The sequence below is a fragment of the Astatotilapia calliptera genome, chromosome 12 (genome assembly GCF_964374335.1).
Source record: "Astatotilapia calliptera chromosome 12, fAstCal68.1, whole genome shotgun sequence".
Lineage (NCBI taxonomy): Eukaryota > Metazoa > Chordata > Actinopteri > Cichliformes > Cichlidae > Astatotilapia > Astatotilapia calliptera.
The window spans coordinates 31537525-31559092 of NC_137433.1; the positions used below are offsets into that span (position 1 = coordinate 31537525).

A 21568-nucleotide genomic window follows, 5' to 3' on the forward strand; every position below is an offset into this window, starting at 1 on the left:
AATAAGTTTTTGATTAGAAAATGACAAAAAATGTAATATTAACGTTTATGGAATTCAGTAAAGTCAGTGAAGTCTTTCTTTTAATTATATGCAGACTACTTGTACTTATGGCAGTTATATTTTGTATTGTCAATACATATGTTTATCCAATAGTAGATCCTTATAATCATTTCTTACTTCTCGGACAACTAAAGTATTCACAATAATTAAAAAGAAACACAAACTTTATCTAAACACAAGGGCCAATAATAAGTTTAGGAGAAGCCCATATTCTGGTATTTTATTTTTATGTATGATGATTAGGCAGTCTTAAAGTCTTTACTGGTAATACAAGTGAAAACAACTGAAGAATCAACTTTTTACCTGAGTAAACTACTTTATTTATGTTTGGGGCTGTACTGTACGTATGTATTAATGTATTTGGTTTTTGGTTAAAAACCTGCCTGAATGGATGTTGATGTTTACCATAATATATATAAAATAAAATAAATACAGTGTGTCATTGCCTTTAAGCTCCTTAAGAGCAAACAATACCAAATTATGCACCAAATAAACCAAATAATACAAATTTATCCAGCAAAGATATGGTTCTAACTTTGTTATGAAAATGTTTGTCTTATCTTTCTAAAAGATTGTTGTGTGGGTGCAGTTTCAGAAGACGTGTACCACTGTTTCATTATGAGTTTTATGAAGCACACGAACCACTCCACAAACTACACCCCTGTGACTCCACTGTTTCCTAGTCATACTTCAGTGAGTGAAACATCCTGGGTTAGGTTTAGGGTTGCTTAAGCTAACAAAGTAACTATGCACCCAAATTCAAGTTTTTAGAAAAAACAAAACAAAACAAACTATTTTGCTGTCAAATTCTAGCAGGCTATTTATGTTTTGATAGGTGCAATTAGACTACAGAACATACAACAGGAAGTGCAAATAATTGTGTATGCTAATTAAAAAAAACAATGGCGGCTTGACTACAGTTTTGCATCATAATTGTCACTGAAATGAAACGTAATGCGGTGTTAAGGTTGTATACACAGTATGCGTTGATTTTACAGAGCTAATGTCCCCTGTTAGTTCACACAATGCGGTGCTAAATAAAATTTACCAGCAGGTGGGGATATAACACCTTGAAACTTTCTCAAAGCGGTTTGGTTTCACGGCATTGATCTGAACGGTATATATATATACATATGTGTGTGTATATATACACACACATATGTATATATATAAAGGGTCTATTTCAGTTTTTGAAGTTAGAATTTCTGCCAGTCTGTGTAAGACTGTCCAATCAGAAAGCTTTGAAGCCAGTGGTACACTGTGGGTTTTCTATGAAATTCTAAATAGAGGAAGTGGAGGATGCTTTGTTACCGCCCATTTCCCGATAGTTAATTATAAAGCCAGTGAAGCTGCATCAGCATGGTCTCAATGGCACGTTATGAAGACAGCAGCCTATCTCTGTTTCTCAAACATATTAGAAAGAGCAGAATAACACTGTAATAGAACATTTAGACTCTTATTTAGCTCAGCATGAAAGGTAAGTTCTAAAATTATCTAAACTTAATGCTCGTTTTTAAAACATCAACTCAGTGTCATTATTATTATTATCTTCTGTAGCATTTAGCATCTTCATCTGGGTGTTCATCACCCTGCTGCTGTTGCTGCTGCTGGAGAGTTCATCATGTGCTGGTGACTCAAGTGTTGGTAAGCAGTTTCTTTAATTACAACATGGGACATGATGATTGATTATCCTGATGACCTTTTGATTTTCAGTAAACAATCATTTCTCCCATATCATTTCTTGTTGTGTTAGTCTGTTCATTTTCTACATGAAGGTTAATCAAGCATATTAGCAACCACCAAACCAACTCTAATATTTGCTGATTAAACATTTAGCACATAAAGAGTCAAAGCTGGGGCCTGAGGGACCCAAAATTAGCTTTTCCATTCATTCCTCTGCAGGGCTCTGGAAAGTTCACATTGGAAAGTGCACTGATACTCCTGGTATTCCTGCCAGAAAGTAACACCTCACAAAACTTCAGCTGTTCACAAACATCTCAAGCTGCCCGTATTGTGTTCTCTCTGCCAGTGGTTTGCTTATTAAACAATATTTATGAAAGTATCTCAGAATTTCTGAGTAACATCCATTCTTCTATCATGACTTTTAATTGATGTGCTGCAGAGCACAGTTGCATGGTAACAGTCATTACCCACACATGATGGTTAGCAAATTATCTGTTTCCTTTTTCATTCATCATTCATTCAACAGCAGAAGACGATGGGTGCAGAGAGAGCTTCAGATCAGGAGGAACTATTGAGAGCTTGACAATGCTTTAAGTTCCACTGTTTAGTATGTTTCATATATGGTTGAGAAGGGTTTTGTATGCACATGTGAAATTTGGCAGGGTACTCTGCACAAAGAAAGAAAGAAAAAATGGTTTAGAAAGCCAAGATAAGGGAAGGTATTTGGGAAGGAAGTCAACAAAGGCATACAGATTTAAACTTCTTGCAACATAGTTACTATAGTCAGCAACAGTAAACAGGGAATCTCCAAATGTTCTTATCTTGAATGTGCTTCCATGCATAAGAAAAAACGAATTATTTAATAACCCATCATGAATTAGGTCAACTTTGGATCAGAGGGATGAAAAGAAGGCTTTTTCCTAAACTCACAAATGTTGACCCCTGTTGGTTTCAGACAAGGGCATTTTCTTTACAGACGTACACAGGGCAAATTACTGACTATTCGGACATGAATTTATTGATCGTGGGGAGACCTTGCTTTTTTCCTCCAGTACACTGGGGAAAAGGGTGACATTTAGAGCGATGGCACTAACAAAACGCATTTCGCTATCATTGTGTGCACATTTAATGTTGTTGCCACTGTGTAGATTTTTACAACTCATAGCATTAGAATTTACATGGTACAACCTCCTTGTGACCTAAGGGGAAGTTCTTTGTGCTGCCAAACTCATGCGGGAGTAATGCGTTATACTTCCTGTGCAGTATTTTTGTAAATTGTTAAAGTATTTTAATAACTTTATTGTTAAAAATAGTGTAGAGCCACCTCACACTTTTTTGACAAAGTCACACTGATACGCCTAAGTCTATCTGTTGTTCATTCAAGGGAAGACATGCTTAACTATCCACTCATTTCCAACTAATGAGGAAAAAATGCTTCAGTGTCACATTATCTCATTGAACTTCTGCAAGCAGGAAGGGGGGGGAGGAAGCGATATTACAGCAAGCGTTAAAGTCACAGTGAGGTTGCTGGGTTTATTCGTAGACATTATATGCTTAGAAACCATTAAGTCAAACTTTAGTTTCACAGTTCATACATGGGATGTTTTCTATGTTAAAAGCTAAATGCAAACTCTGTCCTTTATTAATTGTCCTAGGACACCCCAATTCACTGATGTTTTGTTTTTGGTTCTTTTGCTGTATGCCTCTGGTTACATTTTTGGGGAAGTGAGTTCAGCAAATGTTTAGCTTAAGGACTGTGAAAAGCTTAGTGAGACATGCATACATTAACAAGCACAAATGCAGCTGTATTTGAATTCATCCTGCACTTTCACACTGTCTGTGCCTAATTAAAATGGGCTTTTAAAATCATATTCAGTGGGTTTTCTGAAGCTATTTGAATGTAGGTGCAGATAAAGCTCAAGTCTAGTTCCGTTTCTCAGAATTAATTAACCGTAATTTAAAGACTTTTGTTTAGTGTAATAAAAAAACATCCAAATATTGTAACTCCATGTCTTCTACAGACATACCTACAGTACATGTACAAAACTGCTCACTACTAAGATCTGAGACGCACCAACCCTGATATTAATTGCTGGTTTATTTGTAAGTTTCAGTGGTATTTTTACTCTACAGTGAAGTAATTACAGTAATTAGTAGCATCTTACTGTTACCTTTTAATGCACTTAATTTTCCCCATCTGTATAGAGTCATGCAAAAACTTTATCTTTATAATAAATTCTTTACAAATCCTACCATGTGAATTCATGGATTTTTTTTTTCACATTCTGTCTCTCACAGTTGAAGTGTACCTCTGGTGCAAATTACTGACCTCTGTCATCATTTTAAGTGGGGGAACTTGCACAATCGGTGGCTGACTAAATACTTTTTTGCCCCACTGTAGATATCCTCATGTTAATAAGCCAAGTATCCCTCACACTCTCACCCCACGAATCATTTAGCTTAGCTTTTTTTTTTTTTATTTCAAGTTATTCATTGATTTTTTTTCTTGTTTGCAGTGAATCCCTGTTGCTACTACCCTTGTCAACATGCAGGAGTGTGTGTGCGATTTGGTACAGACAGTTTCAAATGTGACTGCACTCGCACTGGCTTTTATGGAGACAACTGCACTATTCGTGAGTACAACATTTTTTTTACAAACTGAGCAAGTTGATCTGGAGTACACAGCTAACCCTTTATCTTAGTTTTGTTTAGATAATCCTATCTGTGCACAGCTATGATAGATAAGTCAAAAGGAAACACTCATGAGTAACTAGATAAAAGAGCTGATGTTTTGCATTTAGAAACCATCTTCTCAATATTTGTTTTTGGTTGAGATGAGTAGGTTTAGGTTTTGTGTGAAGGGAGGAAGTCAGAGTCACTGAAAGAAACAAAATGCAAAACCTGTTTGTTAAGCGATTCTTACTGATATTTATCAACGTTTTTAGTTGGCATGCATGTGTCACATTCGGAAACATCAATTTTCAAAATGTCAACCCCATTGCTTAGATTTTATGAAAGTTGTTTTAGAGATAGATTTTTGGCTAAACCTGCTACATGTGATGAATAAAGAAAACGAATGTTACAAAAGTTATACATATACATTTATTTGTTTCCCATTAATACAGGCATTAGTGATATATTTATAAATGGCTTACAATTGGCATTTAAAGGATGAAAAACAGTTTTGTTTCTGTTTTTTTTTATTTTTACTTTTATTTTTTTATGCGTAGCGGAGTTTTGGACCAGAATTCGACTCATGCTGAAACCCAGTCCTTCCGTGACTCACTTCATCCTTACTCACTTCCCGTGGTTTTGGAGCCTGATAAACAACTCTTTCCTACGAGACACCTTCATGAGATTAGTGTTGACAGGTAGGTGAAATAAACGTTCTTAAATGAGTTACTCAGTCAGCAGACTATAAAATGTTTAGATAATTCCTTTACCAATGAGAACGTCCCAGAAAATCTCATGACACATAAAACTCATTCAAAATTCACGTTATAGGGATTTGACAATTTCCTATTTCCAGATAAACAGCTGCAAATAACAAAGCCTGCAAGATATAAGAAGAGTTCATAAAGCTAAATTTATGTATCTAATAAAGACATTTTACCTATGACTTTGACATTTATTCCTAAAGTCAGGAGTGACCTTATTCCAAGCCCTCCCACCTACAATACCAAATATGGATACATTAACTGGGAGTCCTACTCTAATATCTCCTACTACACTCGGATCCTTCCTCCTATACCTGAAGACTGCCCTTTGCCTATGGGTGCTAAAGGTGAGACCTACACAGCTAAAGAGACATAACTGTGTTTCTGTGGAAAGCTTCAAGAGTTTCTTTCTCTGCAGGTAAACCTGTTCTTCCTGATGCCAAAGTCTTAGTTGAGAGGTTTTTCAAGAGACAGAAGTTTAGGCCAAATCCTCAGGGAACCAATTTGATGTTTGCTTTTATGGCTCAACACTTCACGCACCAGTTCTTCAAGACAGACCATAAAGTTCAGGGGGGCTTCACCAAGGGTTTGGGGCATGGTGTGAGTTTCTGACATTCTACATAACAAAGATGTGTGTTGTACATCATTTCATTACACCAAATGTAAGCCTTTTTTCCTCTTTCTTTTTCTTTTACCCACACAGGTAGACGCAAGCAACATCTATGGAGAAGATCTTGTGAGACAACATCAACTTCGGCTTCATAAAGATGGAAAGCTGAAGTATCAGGTGTGTCTGACATAGCTGCATATAAACACTAAAGGGAGAACCTTATAAAAAGTTAGAGAGAAAAAAGAAAGTGCTTGAGCTTTCTTGCATACATAATTAGTATGACTAGCTAAACGCATACACCTATCTACAAACCTGTAAACACTGTCATATACATTCATAGTTATATACTCACAGTTAAATACTTAATTTCATTTAGAAAAAAGATTTTTTTAAAAACTTGAATGAAAACAAAAACCTATTTAGCTTAGTTTTTTAATTAACTTCCAATAATACTTGAACAGGAATACCATTGTTTCCATATTGTGGAACATCTCTGTGTTCATAGTTTCATCAATTTTCATGAAATCTCCAAAACCACTGGTTGAGCCCCAGACCATGAAAGAGCATCCACCATGCTTTACAGAGGGGTGTAGATACTTGTTGTATCTCTCATCTGACCTCCTCCATACATATTGGCGAAGGTTTGAACCAAAAACTTCTAATTAGCAGTAACTGCTCCATACGACCTGTTGCCACAGATATTCCGTCCAGTTCTTTGGCAGTTTGGCATAGATCAGCCTTTCCTCCCTTTAAGAATGGCTTCTTGACAGCCACACACTGAGACTAGTTCTGATGAGGCTTCAGCAAACAGTGGATAGTCCTGTATTAGATCTTTGTTGGATTTTTTTTCCTTTCTTTTTCCCCCTAGTTTTTAAAGGACATGACTTTTGTTTTTTGAGCCTGACACTTCTTCTGTTTTCCACTTGCCCAGTTTCCTCAGATTTTTAAGGATAATGACCTTCAGAAAGCATGAGGAATATAATGCTCACTTGGTGTTCTCACCAGAAAATGAAGCTTTGTCCACACATACACGTGTATTTTTTTTAAAGAAAATTTCTTCACCCACATGAAAAAGCAGAAAAATTATAAGTGCTATCAAGACCATGCCACAGCAACAAGATGGCAATATAACCGAAATGTTGGCCTAACCTAAATTAGCTGAGCTGTCTAACATGTCAAGCTTTATCTTTTTATGTCTTTAGGTCTTTCAGACATTTTTTAGATTTCTGAGTCTCGTCCTTTTTAAGGTGAAAATCTGTCAGCCTTATATGTTAGAAAATTAGACATTGGGTTTTGAGTCTTACACTTTTGAATTTAGGTGGTTAGAGTGAGTATAACATCACAGATGAGATTTACACTGTCACCGTGAGAACCATGACCACCGACAGTCTTGGAAGTTAATCTGATCTAATGTACCAGACAAGCAAAAAATTTCTTCCAAATGCTGAACTTATTAACTCCAGTCAGTCATATTTATTTTTCAAGTAAAATGTTTAAAAAAGTAATACCTGTAAGTTTCAGCAATATCTTGTAAGGGTTGGTACCTAATACGGGTAACATACTACATTCAAATTTACCTCCTCATCTTTAAGAAAACTCTCCAGAGCTCTGTGTTGTATATGTTCACTGAGTCAGATATAGATTGCTTGCACTTCCTTTAGCATGTTAACTTGTGAGAACATCGTGTTGGATTTTCTAGATGCCTGTGGTAAGTGGTTAAAACAAAATTTCAATCGGTGACCATTTTTTCACTGCCACCTTATCAGCATGTCTTCAGAACAGTTTAAGAAGCCTCTTTATTTTACCCATCTTCATCTAACAGCTTGATGTTGTTGCTTTACAAATATAGTCCATCAGATTTTTGTTTTTGTTTTTTAATTTTATTTTACATGAATTCCACTAGTATATGTTAATTTCTATAATATAGTCGGTAAACATAGTAAAGAAATCACTGGAATTAACTCTTCTTCCACCCACAGCTGGTAAATGGTGAGGTGTACCCTCCTACAGTGTCTGAGGTCCCAGTGCACATGGTGTATCCTGAAAACATCCCAGCAGACAAGCGTCTGGCCATCGGTCAGGAGGTATTTGGCATTCTGCCGGGTCTAACCATGTATGCCACCATATGGCTGCGGGAACATAACAGAGTCTGTGACATCCTAAAGGCAGAACATCCCACCTGGGATGATGAGCAGCTTTTCCAGACAGCCAGACTCATCATTATTGGTGAGTAAAAGTAAATATTTAATCAGAGAATGACTGAAACACACAAAGTAAGTGAAACACAGTAAATTCAAAACACTAGTCTTTTCACTTTTTGTACATCTTTATCAGCTACTTGTCTGTGAGTTGATATCTTTTGTTTTTTTGTTTCCTTTTTGGCTACAGCGGTAATTGGCTACAGTTTGTGACTATTGTTGAACCGCTGCTGGTAAAACAGACTGATATGAAGTTTTCTGCAGACATTCATAGCTAAATGTCCTAAATGGCTCTGCTTGAATATGATTGAATCAGTTGAATAGTATGCAATTCTGTACAGCCTGGATGAAGCACTTGAATGAAAGGTTATATTTTAGCTTGTCATTTTAGGGACTATGCAAAGTAATTATCACTTGTCTACATTAAGTCAAAATGTTAAGTCAAACCTAATTTATACCTTAAATTATGTATATAAATATTATTGTGTCATCAATTTTATCACCTGAGCAGGATTATGATTTTACTTGAGTGAAAGGGCCACACACCAAAACAGTTACTCAGCACAAAACATATTTCAGGCTCTTGGCCAGTACATTTTTCATTTGATACACATATATTAAGATAAAAGGCCACATATGAGCTTGGGTGTTTTCTGATTCAATTCTGAGGCATAAATCAGAAAAATGTCCATATACTCTCAGTATACAACAAAAGGCAGGTCTAAGAGTTATTTTAATGTTTATTAAAGTCATTTGCTGTGTCCTGTTTATGGCAGTGCTTCAGCCTTAGAGCTGTGAGATTTGAAGTTTGAGGTTGTAAATTTAAAGGTTTGTGCTCTGCTTTGAGAAGGTGATGCCACGATCACTACATGTGCACGGTTGCTGTTCTTTTTCTGGCCACAAGAAGACGCCATTTATTCACCAACAAACCACTTATGAATTTGACACTGTTCACTGTTTCAGTGTTTCGTTAATTACTAAACATGAAGATAAATAATATTATTTTTCCACAAATCTAAGCTAATTTTTGTATTTCTCCCTCAGGTGAGATCATCAACATTATAATAGAAGAGTATGTGCAGCACCTGAGTGGCTACATGCTGGACTTGAAGTTTGACCCAGAGCTGCTCTTCAATACACGTTTCCAGTACAGCAATCGAATCGCCCTGGAGTTCTGCCACCTGTACCACTGGCACCCTCTGATGCCCGACAGCATTGTCATAGAGGGAGAAGAAATACCATACTCTCAGTTTTTATACAACACCTCCCTCCTGATGCATTACGGGGTGGAAAGGCTGGTGGATGCATTCTCTCGACAGATTGCAGGACAGGTAACAGAATTATAGAAGTCAGAAAACGGGAAATGGGTCATGTATATTTTTATCATTGCTGCTGTCAATCAGTTAACAGAAAGCAGCACCATCAGCCTCATACACTTTATCGTTTTATAAATAAAGATAAATCACAATAATCATCGGTTCTCACTGTGTTATGAAACTGCAGCTACTTATGACAGATGATGCAGTGCAATACATTTTCACAAACACTGAACGTCTACATTTCATAACTCTCAATTACTTCCTAAATTGAGATTAGTGATAATGCTATCAAGTTATGTCTTTTAGCAGCATTAGATTAATGCAAAGTGGTATAGTACTTCTGTGTGTTGCAAGGCTGAGAATGTGTTGCAAGCTGTCATGGAACAGCAGAGTTTGTCACTCACTGCTCATGAAAAAACATTTTTGTGGCTTATATTCACACTTTTAGATAGGAGGAGGTCACAACTCTCATCAAGTGGTGCTTAAAGTTGCAGAAATGGTCATCAGAGAATCCAGAGCTACACGTGTGCAGCCTTTCAATGAATATAGGAAGAGGTTTAACCTGAAGCCTTACACGTCCTTTGGTGAATTAACTGGTAAGTTAAAGAAATATGAACACATGCATGCCCCCTTTGTTACTCATTACACATATGTGACACAAAATGCAATATACATGCATTTTCGTCAACCACACAGCAGCATAGCACATATGTGTAAACAGCACTGGACTGTGCTTTTCAAGGCACTGTCTGCATTTTCACACAGCATTACTAGATATATTTATTTTTCCTGTGTTGAACATATGATCAGTAAATTCACACATCCCATATAGAATGATAATTTGATTCTATTGTGATACTTAGTAGTTGGGGTGGCTGTACTTCAGGAGGTAGAGCAGCTCATCTAATAATTAGAAGGTTGGTTGTTTGATCCCTGGCTGCTCCACTCTCCAGTTTGCATGCCAAAGTGTCCTTGGGAAAGAAACCTGCATTCACTGAAGTGTAAATGTGGGTGTTAGATAAAAAACACTTTAGAAGAAAGTGCTTATAAAAGGATATAGTGCTCAACTAGAGTAGAAAAGTGTTATATAAGCAAATACTCACTTTTGAAACTTCTTTAATAAAACCTTTTGCAGTAGTCCCAGCTGAGTGAGAGGCAGGATACACTTTTTGACAAGAAAAATATAAATTATAAACCAAAGCAGCAGAAATATTCAGCTGATAGTGCTGGATGAAAAAATTATTTAAACTAACTTAAATGTGTGCCTGAAATTTTACAGTACAACCATTTAGTGTATGTTGAGTAATTTGAGTTGCCTCATGTAGATTGCTGGAGAATCAGTGGATTTTGAGGGTTTCGTGCTTGTATGAATGTTTATATACAATTAAATGAACGCACCAGTAGCTAATGAAATCAGTGTTTGACTAGTTTCGAACTGTTGGCATTAAGACTATGGTAAGTGTACATAAAATTGGTTCAGCAACAGAAAATCACTCTTTTTATTTTACATTTATAGCAACACAAGAATTAAATGAAACCACTGCAGTAATTTCCTGCCATTTTTCTGTTTCCAAACAGACAACACTGAAATAGCCCGAGGTTTAGAAGAGCTCTATGGTGACATAGACGCCCTGGAGTTTTACCCAGGCATAATGCTAGAGAAAATCCGTCCTAATGCCATTTTTGGAGAGAGCATGGTGGAGATGGGTGCTCCCTTTTCACTGAAAGGCCTGCTTGGAAACCCAATCTGCTCGCCTGAATACTGGAAGCCCAGCACCTTTGGAGGAGAAACCGGCTTTAATATCGTCAAGACGGCCACTCTGAAAAAACTGGTGTGTCTCAACAGCAAATGGTGTCCATATGTGGACTTCCATGTGCCGCGCAATGAGGACGAGGCAAAACCGAGGAAACCGTCCACTGAACTTTGAATTCCGACCTGAATTATTACTCAGGCAGAGTTTTTTGGCTTTTACTGAGAAAGGATGATTTTAATACTCAGTAGGTGTAACCCTGTCAGCAGTGAATGATGTGCCAAAAATTTAGGGAGGTCTACCTCATAGAAATAAAGATGACAAACCATCGAATCGGATCTGGTGACCCATATATGACTTGATACTCAGCACCACAGTTCCTCTAAACCTTGATTTCTTTTTTTTTTACATGCTTTAATTTGCAGGCTTTTGAATAAGATTATATTTTTTACATTTTAAAAAGAAGGAAAACTTGTGTATTTTTAAAGTGCAAAAAATAAATGTGAGAGACACCAAAGATTGATGTGTTATTTTTGATCAAAATGAGCTTTTAATCTCTGAGAAACACTGTCATTCAATAATAACAGGAGATTTTACGAATAAATCAAAGTGTTTTGGCAAACTATGTGTGTTTCTTTCTTGAGTAGATTAAAAATCACAGGCTGCGTGTTGGTGGAGTGGTGAGTGAAGGAAGCTTTTGGATAAAATCGCAATGTGGACGTTCTGTGGGGAGTTTGCATGTTCCTGTTTGCCTGCTTTCTTCGGGTACTTTATCCTCTTTGCAGAGTCCAAAGTCATGGATGTTAGGTTAACCATTGAGTCTAAATTAGCTATGGATAGTTTATGAAGTGCTGTATGAAGATACGGTTAGAATGTGATTTATAGTCAAAATTTCTTTGAGTGGTCAGTATGACAAGAAAAAAGTCACAGCAAGCAAAATTTAAACTCCTATTAAAACGAGCCAAGATCACCCAGCCTCTGGTTTTCAGGAAGTGTGTGCCACAGGTGGAGGGTTGCTTTCTTTTTAATCCTGGCAACACTGACTAACACTGACCTGTCTGTCATTACCTACGGGGTCTGGTGCTACTATACCTATTGTAGGATTCACCTCTATGAAGTAAGAAAGCTTGACTTAATTAAACCCTGAGTAAAAGTTGATTTAAATCTTTTCAAAGGCCAAGATTAATGGGTTACATTTTATAAATGTATTTCCTGATAATGCAAAGTAATTTCTATTACTTCTGTTTTCGATTCTCTGTGGCAATAAATAGTATAGACTGACAGACAGCATCAACCATAATATAAGTTTTATCACCATGACATTTTATTCCTCTTTCTCAAGATTTAAAGACATCCTCAGTACATTTAGGCACATAAAATCTGCTCTGAAGCAGTTTGTGCATATTGATACTTGGGGTGTAACTTCATTCTGTGGTTCTCTGTGCAAGTCCTTAGATGTTTTTTTTTTTTTAAATGAACACATAGATTGTTTCAAGTTCCAGTTTGTTCAGATAAACACGTGATTTTGCAGGCGCTCACAAACAAAAGTAGTTTTACCGAATCAAACTGCATTTCTGGCAGTAAAAATGAAAGCCTGTAAATGAATCATACAGTACTGTGCAAAGGTCACAGGCCACCTCTCAGTTGTTTATATTATGCCTCCAAGAAGCCAGACTTTCTTGTATCATTTTGAAACAGAAAACCTTGAGGTTAGGTGGGGTTTTTTTGTTTTTTTGCTGAAAGCTTAACACTGACCTATGAACCATTCAAGCATAAAAAAGGAACCGAACCCAAACGATGAAACAGTTTTGTGTCATATACATACTTATACATAGCAGACAACTCAGCAAAGAAACAATTTTAAATGGTATCTTCAGGCACTTCATTATTAGCAGCCTAATACCATTTCATTGCATAAAATCTTTGGATTTTTCCCAAAGGACTATTGCCTGAAAACTTGCGAAGTCTCCCAAATGAAGGACAAAGGAAAAAAACAGCAGGCCTAAAAACATATATAGCAGATTAACAGTTTAAAATAGTCTTTAAAAATGAAAAAAACTAAATCTAGCAAAGACCTGACACCCGAGAGATGCACCTGGCCCTGCAGTCTATCCATCAGACTGAAAATCACCAACAGTAGGTCAACTGCAATCACGTGAGTCATTAAGGGTCACAGCAGCAGCCAACGTGTCATGAAAAGAGGCAAAGACATTCACTTTGCCACTTTAACCAGAGAGAAACAGATTAACAGATGATCAACAGTCTTGTTCCCTGTGTGACTGATTTCTCAGCGAAACCCAGGTGGATAGATAACTTGGAGAATGAGAAACAAGGGAAAGAAGTTAAACACAGATGAAGACAATTGGGACAATCACAAAGGAGGAAGTAAAACTAACACAGAGCATCAAAGTGAAGTATTAAAACATGAAGCTTAACACAGACTCACTGAGATAGAACAGGAGGACAGTAAAACTGATACAGAAAGACAGAAGGAAGAAGGGGCTGCATATTCCACAGAAACGAAATCATGACTCAAATGTGTAATCCTTCAAAAAACTAGAATCAACCAAAAATCTCAATCCTAGCAATAATTTAAAATTAAAATGATTCCAACAGCAGTAAAATCAAACAGAAGTCAAAACATAACGATAATAAACACATCTAAAGCTTCGATGAACATACCACAAAACCCCTCATGACATTGCAGTAACACATTACAAGTTGCTACTGTCTAAATGAGCTTTTAAGTTGCAGTCTTGCATGCTATCGCCACAGGTCTAAGGTGTTCTGTTTGCACACGATGGCTGACAGGATGCAGAGGGTAGCGTCTCGTCTTATGAGAAACGTACTTCCACTCTGCTGTGGTTTTTACCCCATAAAAGGTGGCCAGAGTTACTTCTGTTTCATGTGTGAATTTAGTGGTTAGATTTAAAAGTTCTTTGCTTTGAGAAAAGAACTGCTGTATCATAACAGTACCCAAGCTGAATAACTGAGCAATAACTGAGGTTCAAACAATATGATAAATAATTATAAATAGTTATTTATATTACTATAACTAACACTGAATTCAAAGTTATTTATAGTAATAGGACACTGCTACTTCTGTGTATCAACCTGTATACTGAATGAAAAGCTCCATACTGGCTTATGTAACCTTTCAGACATGCTGTATTTTTCCACACAGAGTATTACTTTGATGGTACTTTTAACATGTCATATGGTTAGATTTCTCTAGAGTGAACAGCTGCTTAACAATTAACGATTTATTTATATTAGATAGGATATTTCTGTATATATATCTTCTGTAAGCTCGATTCCACCACCTGGCCGGGGCCTTTCTGTGGGGAGTTTGCAGGTTCTCCACGTGTTTGCGTGGGTTCTCGCCTGCTTCCTCCCACAGTCCAAAGACCTGCAGTTAGTGAGGTTAGGTTAATTGGTAATTCTAAAGCAGCAATAGGTGTGGATGTACATCTCTCTATGTGTTAGCCTTGCGACAGGCTGGCGACCTGTCCAGGGTGTACCCTGCCTCTCGCTTTCTGGTAGCTGGGACAGGCTCCAGCCCCACCCTGTGACCCTGACAAGGATAAGCAGAAGAGGCTGGATGGATGGATATTTTCTGTATATTATTATTGCTAGCACATGCCCATACTACATTAGTGTTGGGCCTTTTTGCACTGATGAATAGGAGCGGTAGATTTTAATAATATGCTTTTAAAAATTTGCCCATTGATGACATAAATTAGATGTGGATATAAAGGAGATGTTTTTGTCGTAAAATGAAAATAGTACAATACGTACAATAAGGTGTTAAAGGTGCATAAAGGCTAAAAACAAGTCGTTTTCATCTGTTGTTAGGTGGCTGCAGGGCAATGAGATGACATCATAATACAGCATGCATAATTCAACTTCTGTGAATACAAATTAAATGTTACTGTCACGAAATAATAATAGTATAAAGCATAAATGCTTAATACTGATCATTTTTCCTCATTGTTGATTGGCTGCGAGGCAACATTTTGATGTCATACTGCCTACAATAGATAAGAACCTTCAGGGGTCTTTTTGGATGTACTTTTGGTTACTCCAGTCCTGACCCTGTGGGATGAGTTAGCTATCAAAGACACACAGATTTTATTTATTATAACAAGATCAGAAAATATTTTGTTAACCAGTTTAAAAATCAAATTTCACATATAAAAATCATGAATATTTTACAGGTTAAGCTATAAGGATCGAGGCTTGTTTTTAATCATCTTGGTTTGGCAGCTCCTTTGATCACTGTTGAAAGTTATTGATTCTATAAAAATTGCAGCATATATCTAAAGTCACTTTTTTGTATGGTTTTTCATATACAATCATTGTTCACTACGAAGAGGGAAGAATTGAGGCTTGATTAGCACTGTGTTGCTGCAACAAGGTGGCAGAGATCCTCAGTGGCCATTGTTGCAGAGCAAGACCAGAAAATTGCACCACACAGTCTGTCTCAAGAAGTTTCTTAACTGTGTTGAATCTATTGACTTTGTGGATCTTCCCTTTTCCTTTTTTTTTTTTAAATAATTTTTCGTCTTCTCCCTCATGCTCTTTATAATGTGTCTTTTCATATTTTTTTTAACAATGTATTTGCATGTTTTTCTTTTTCTGTTGCCCTTTAAGCATAATTTTTTACCTAAACAGTTCCAGATAAACTTTGAATGACTACTGTCTCCTTGCCGAAAGATATGAAAACAATATCATGGTGTGCAGAAAGCTTCTTGCTAGCATCTTGTCAGAGTGGACACACAGTGCATACAGGATATGGACTCATGAAGCACATGGTGACAGTTACAGCGTTTTAATAAAGTAATGCAACTAACATTTTAACAGCATGAAGGTGCTCCTCCAGTGTAACTATTTTTGGTGTACTGCCTACATGTTCACTGACATACCAGTTACCATCCTTTGGTTTCAAAAAGGTGTAACAGTCAACCTCAACATAATGATGAGTCATGAACCAAAACAGGTTTGCAGGACTGGATCACAAAAAAATTGCAAAGCATGTATCCTTGGCTGTTTAACAGAAAAAGACACAAATTACAGTATTTTTACTCAAACTACCCTACATCCATTTAGGCCTGTAAAACAGATAAATTCATACTACATATACATTTTCTCTTTCAGGGTTAAAGAACAAAACAAAACAACCTGACAGTAAACGTAGCCAATTAAGTATAACACATAAATTGTGCCCTAAAGCTAATAAATACATATATTAAGAAAAACAATGTGAATGCTAATACTGAATATTTGCTTCCTTAGTCAGCTGTTTTACATTCATTTTGGGAAATGTATTTGTATTCCTTGGCAAAAAGTGTGCATGAGGATTCCACTCATGCATCAAGTATGCAGCTAAAGCCAAGAAAACATTAGCACTGTTTGGTTATGACAACTAGAAACTGGGAAATCTGCTAACACTTACCTCTACTCGTCAATATTTAACAGATTTAATCTAGGTGTGTTAAATCCTTGCACAAACATAAAAAACTGTTTTGCACAATTGCTATGAATAGCACCTGTGACACTGCACAGATGTGTAAGGTGAACTGATAAACTGGGGTTTCATCAGCAACTACTGATGATGGCACATCATTATCTATAGCAAGTTTAGCTGGTTCTAGTTTCATACTTAATGGCAAAGAGAACTGAGTTATTATAATGTGTTCTTTTGCAAATTACTCAGGTGTCATATTACTTTGTCTTTTGCTGCAACTTTCCTCACTTTGTCACTTGCGGCATTTTCACACCTATAGGTGTTTGACTCTGGTCTGCATCACTTTTTTTCACATTTGTTTTTTTTTTTTTCACACAGAAAAAATCTCTAAATGAACTCCAAGAGAAATATAATATTCTGCTTATCACCACTGGTGTAAAACACTCTTAAATGTGATTTGGATCAGCTAGACAGCCCGTTAGTAATCTATGCATTCCTATCTCCACACCATCAAGCTAGCCAAAGCTTTGTTCCCATTTCACTTAATGTGTGCCAGCACTGAAGATGATTTGTCCTATAATGTAGCTATTTACACTGATGCAGCCTGGAAGCTGACTGATCATTCTCCTGGCTGTTAGCTAACGTGGGGCTAAAAAGAGGTGCAGTCACTGCTGAGGAGTTTGAAACTGAATTAATGTGAGTACTAGTCCCTACAGCCATTGGAGCAGTAGCTGCAGGGTAAAAATGGACATCAACAGCTACTGTGGTGAGGCCCACAGAGACGTTGTGAGACAGCAACAGTGGAGGGTTGCCATGTGAAATGCTGAGACTGTGGTGGATAGGTGCAACGCATGGCTCAGCACTCTGCAGTGTTAAAGAAGAGTGCACGCTTTCCTCCCGCCTGGATGGTGGTGATGGGGAAGGAGAACGGGAGATTAAGGGTGAGGGAGGAGGCAACGTGTCCTGGCATGGGCTTTGGTTGTCTCCTCTGTTACTGGTCCAATCCTCAGTACAGTGCACCTGAATGCTGGGCTGGGACAAACTGCACCCTTTCTCCTCCTCCAGAGAAGGATCAATCTGAAAGTAGAGAGGATTTGTTAATAATAACATAGGGAAAAATGTTTAAAATGCAGTGAAATCATTACACTGTTGCCACATTGTTATCTTTAAAGACAACTCTGATGATTGAGCATTTTATTACTATAAGGCTGTTGGTTTAGTCCTTGCATGTGCCAGTTTAAATTAAATGGAGACATCATCACTGTTTTCAGTGCAGTACTTTTTTTTATTATCTTAATGGTTTGTTCTTTTTATTAAACTGTGCAAACTGTGACCGTTTGTACACTTATATAGGGTTTTAGCTCCCCCTATAGGTTATATAGTATGCCACAGTTGTTAGTTAAATAAACGAAGCTGGATATGCTGTTTTCATAACTAAATATAATAATTTCTAATATTTATCATTAACAGTGTGACCCATCCAACCATCCTCTTCCAGTTATCCAGGCTGGATGGAGTGGGTTGAGATGAGTTTCAGGGGTGATTTGTGACAGAAGGATCGCAGCAAGAGGCAGCAATCAGGTTTTTATCTTCTATGTAAAGCATATGTGCTATTTAAATAAAATTATCATTGCCAAGAGGGAAAGCACTGACAAAAAGACAAGAGGCAGAGCGAGAGGTGGTAGACGTGAAGATGCTCAAATTTTGACTGAGAGTTACCAGGACAAAATTTGAAATGAGTATATTGGAGGGACAGCTCAGGTTGACCAGTTTGGAGACAAAGTTAGAGAGGGTAGGGTGAGATAGTTTGGATATGTGCAGAGGAGGGATAGTCAATATAGTAAGCAAAATATGTTAGTATTTTATGTTAATATGGAGCTGTCAGGCAGGAAGAAAAGGGGAAGACCCTAGAGAAAATTTATGGAGGTAGTGAAAGAGGACATAAAGAAGGTTGGAGGATGTAAGGGATGGGCTGAGATAGAGGCAGATGATCTGCTGTGTTGACCGCCTAAGAAGTCCAAAGAAGAAGAAGAATCATCAGTGGTTGTTCTGGACCCTATCCCAGCTGTCACAGGGTGAGAGGTGGGGCACACCTTGGATAGGTCACTAGTCTATCTAGTCTATCAGAAGGCCGGAGAACATGCACACTCCAAGATCCACACAGAAAGGCTGTTGCTGTGGCTCGGTGGATTCAATCCCAGGACCTTCTTGCTGTGGGACAATGGTGCTGACCACCATACTATTGGGTTGCCTCAATAAATTTGTAACTTTCTTAACTTCCCCTTAAACACGGATAAAAATGTCTGGATACATTTTTTTATGGTAAAGTGTTTCTGTGTTACCAGACCTTGATGTCAAGAATAGGCTCAGGGTACGTCTCTACAGTGACTGAGTGGTTGTCCAGAGAGCGCTGGGTATCCTCTTGTAGTTCATCAAACGTGCTCTCCATCTGCACCGTAACCAAGCTGGGCCCTGGGGGTCTGGCTCTGGTTTCTGATGTGTTGGGGCTCTGTTCAATCACTGCAACACAGTCGTCATCTTCAAACGCTCTGCATAAGACATACAACACTTGGTATTAGAATGCAGAAAGATGGGTTGTGAAGGATAATTTATTTTTCTATTCTGAGAAGTAGAGTACCTGTTTTCATACGTACGTCCTGCTGCTCGACGTTCAGCATGTCGTATGGGAACACCTAAATTCCTCTGAGCTGTCAAAGACATGTAATGTGGTTTTGACGTAATAATAAAAAGTAACATTTGGGTTAAAATGCTCTACATATGTGCTTTCTGGTAGAGTGACACAAGTGGATCAATTACCTGTTTAAAATAAAGCTAATTTAGCTTACCTTGGCAAAAAGATATAAGAGGTAACCAGACTGTGTTCAGTGTTAAAAATTCATCTGAAAGCACATGTAGAGCTCAGTTATTATTATGTTATATCATTTTTGTTTGAGCCAAGTATATATGGAAAACCTGCAGTTCTTTAAATGGCCACTTGAGGGTGGCTCTTTAAGCGAGTTAATTCATAAACAAGTCAATGTTAAAATGCCCAATGTATTGAAAGTCAAAATACAAATGTTCACTTCCTAAGTAAATTTAAACTATAAACTAAATTATAGTTTAATTTTACTAGCCAAACCTAGCACTCTAATACACAGTTAATTACAACTTGTTACACTAGCACCTCACTTGCTAGCCAGTGCAGTGTTGGTTAATAACTTTCTATCAATTCCATCAAGATCCATCCTCTTTCACTTATCCAATGCAGGGTCGAGGGTGGGCTGGAGTCTATCCCAGCTACCATAGGGTGAGAGGTGGGGTACTCCCTGGACAGATCACCAGACTGTCGCAGCCTCACCACCCCAATCATTTCGATTTTGCCAAAATATGGTCATGATTTTAGGAAAACCAAGACACTAGCATTTCATGCAGGGCGGATTGCTGACCTGCTCGGCTTGTTGGTGCGGGTTCATTCTTTTGTACCACAGAATAGAAGGTAACAGTGATAAAGATGAAAGCCAAAGATACACCCACTCCCACCACAATGGGGATGTCATGTTTTTCCAGCACAGGCAGCCATGATGGTGATTGCTGCTTCACTCTGAAATGGAGAAGATAGTGACTTATTGATGTTTTATTACTTTTGTTCCCTAAATGTAATAAACTCAGGTGAAATATTTATCAATCTATCATATTTTTATTTTGCCTACCTGGGATCATTGCTAGTCATGGGTGACTGGGAAGTGTTCCTTTTCAACCAGTCTGTGAGCTCTGGCTGAACTGGATGACTTTCATGAGTAGTATTCAGCCAATGTGACCTGTTGACCTGTTGGACTACCTCAGCGTCTAACAATGAAGGATGGAGTGACTGATCTGAAGGGCGGATGGTGGAGAATGGAAGCTGTGAATTTTGTGTTGGAGATGATTCAGGTTGGGTTTGAGAAAGTTTGGAACTGGCTGAAGGTGTTGTTGTTGAAAGATGAATTTCGGATATTGGAGGCGTGGGGATTAAAGAAGATGGAAGTTCTGTTGAAGGCAGATTATACTGAATTGTAGAAAGCTCAAGATGAAACTTTGGTAAAAAACTTAAGGTAGAGGAGTGTTGAGGATCAGTTTGAGTTGTTTGTGAGAGGGTTGGTGAAGGTTGCAAAGGCTGAAATGATGATGTTTTGTAGGCAACTGTCAGGGTGACTGAATCGGAGTGTCTCATCTTAGCGTGGGTAACAGGATTTGGTGTTGGAGTTGCCATGAAGGGGTCCGATTTTAGAAAGCCAAAAGGTCCAGTAACACGTAGCTGAGATGGTTGCTGAGTTACTGATGTCTCTGCAATTTGATTAACTTGAGGCACAGAATGGTCCTGAGAACTGGGCACTATAAACAACTTGTTACTGGCTGAATGCTGAAATTTTGATGGCATTTGTCTCAAATGGGATCGACTTTCACTGAATGAATGCTGAAGGGTTTCGACCAACACTCCACTGGTTACTTCAGGTGCCAGGCTCTGTGTTGCAGCTGGTTCACTGTGTGAAATAAAATGTGGTTTAATGGTCATTGGTACTTGGGTGTGTAGAGCTTCTGATTGGAGGTTCAGGTGAAGAGGAGGCTTGATCTGACTGAGTAACGACTGGGTAGAATTGGTTGTTGGCTGTTTCAAATGGTGATGTAAAACATGGGCAAGGGTCCTCAATGGCATATCTAGCTCAGCCCCGGCTTTTCTTAAAAATGTTGGAAGTGTAGTTGCACTGACTGGGTTGGTACCTGTAAATATTAAAAAAAGAGTTTGTGCTTTATTTTCTTTAATATATCCTAAACAATTTTATGTTGTGTGTTATTATTATGTGTCATTCAGAGGAAAAAAAAATCTGATTTCATCTGAAGGGATCCAGCCATACAAAATGTAAGCAGTTCGATTAGTAACGTGCGCACCAGAATAATGCCTCTCATAATTGTTGCTTTACATTTATATTTACTAATATTTCTTGTAACTGAATCATAAAGTAGCATTAACATAACACAGACACAAAAATATGATTTATTACTTTT

The 21568-nt window shown here is 37.6% G+C and overlaps 2 protein-coding genes across 2 annotated transcripts; one reads left to right on the forward strand and one right to left on the reverse strand.

Annotated features, from left to right (window-relative positions):
• Positions 1-1402: 1402 nt before the first annotated feature.
• On the forward strand, positions 1403-11680 carry ptgs1 (prostaglandin-endoperoxide synthase 1). Its single transcript, XM_026187347.2, has 11 exons — positions 1403-1537; positions 1618-1704; positions 4260-4376; positions 4974-5114; positions 5384-5527; positions 5599-5780; positions 5884-5967; positions 7770-8016; positions 9033-9319; positions 9756-9903; positions 10886-11680. Exons 1-11 carry the CDS (start codon positions 1531-1533, stop codon positions 11233-11235), a joined length of 1794 nt encoding a protein of 597 aa, XP_026043132.1. The 5' UTR covers positions 1403-1530; the 3' UTR covers positions 11236-11680.
• Positions 11681-15873: 4193 nt separating this feature from the next.
• Positions 15874-21281, reverse strand: LOC145432210 (uncharacterized). Its single transcript, XM_080308872.1, has 6 exons — positions 20236-21281; positions 19972-20126; positions 19372-19425; positions 19164-19233; positions 18873-19074; positions 15874-17602 (listed from the first exon to the last, which is right to left on the reverse strand). The coding sequence occupies exons 1-6, from the start codon at positions 21216-21218 to the stop codon at positions 17111-17113; spliced, it is 1956 nt and encodes a 651-aa protein (XP_080164998.1). The 5' UTR covers positions 21219-21281; the 3' UTR covers positions 15874-17110.
• Between the last annotated feature and the right edge of the window lie 287 nt (positions 21282-21568).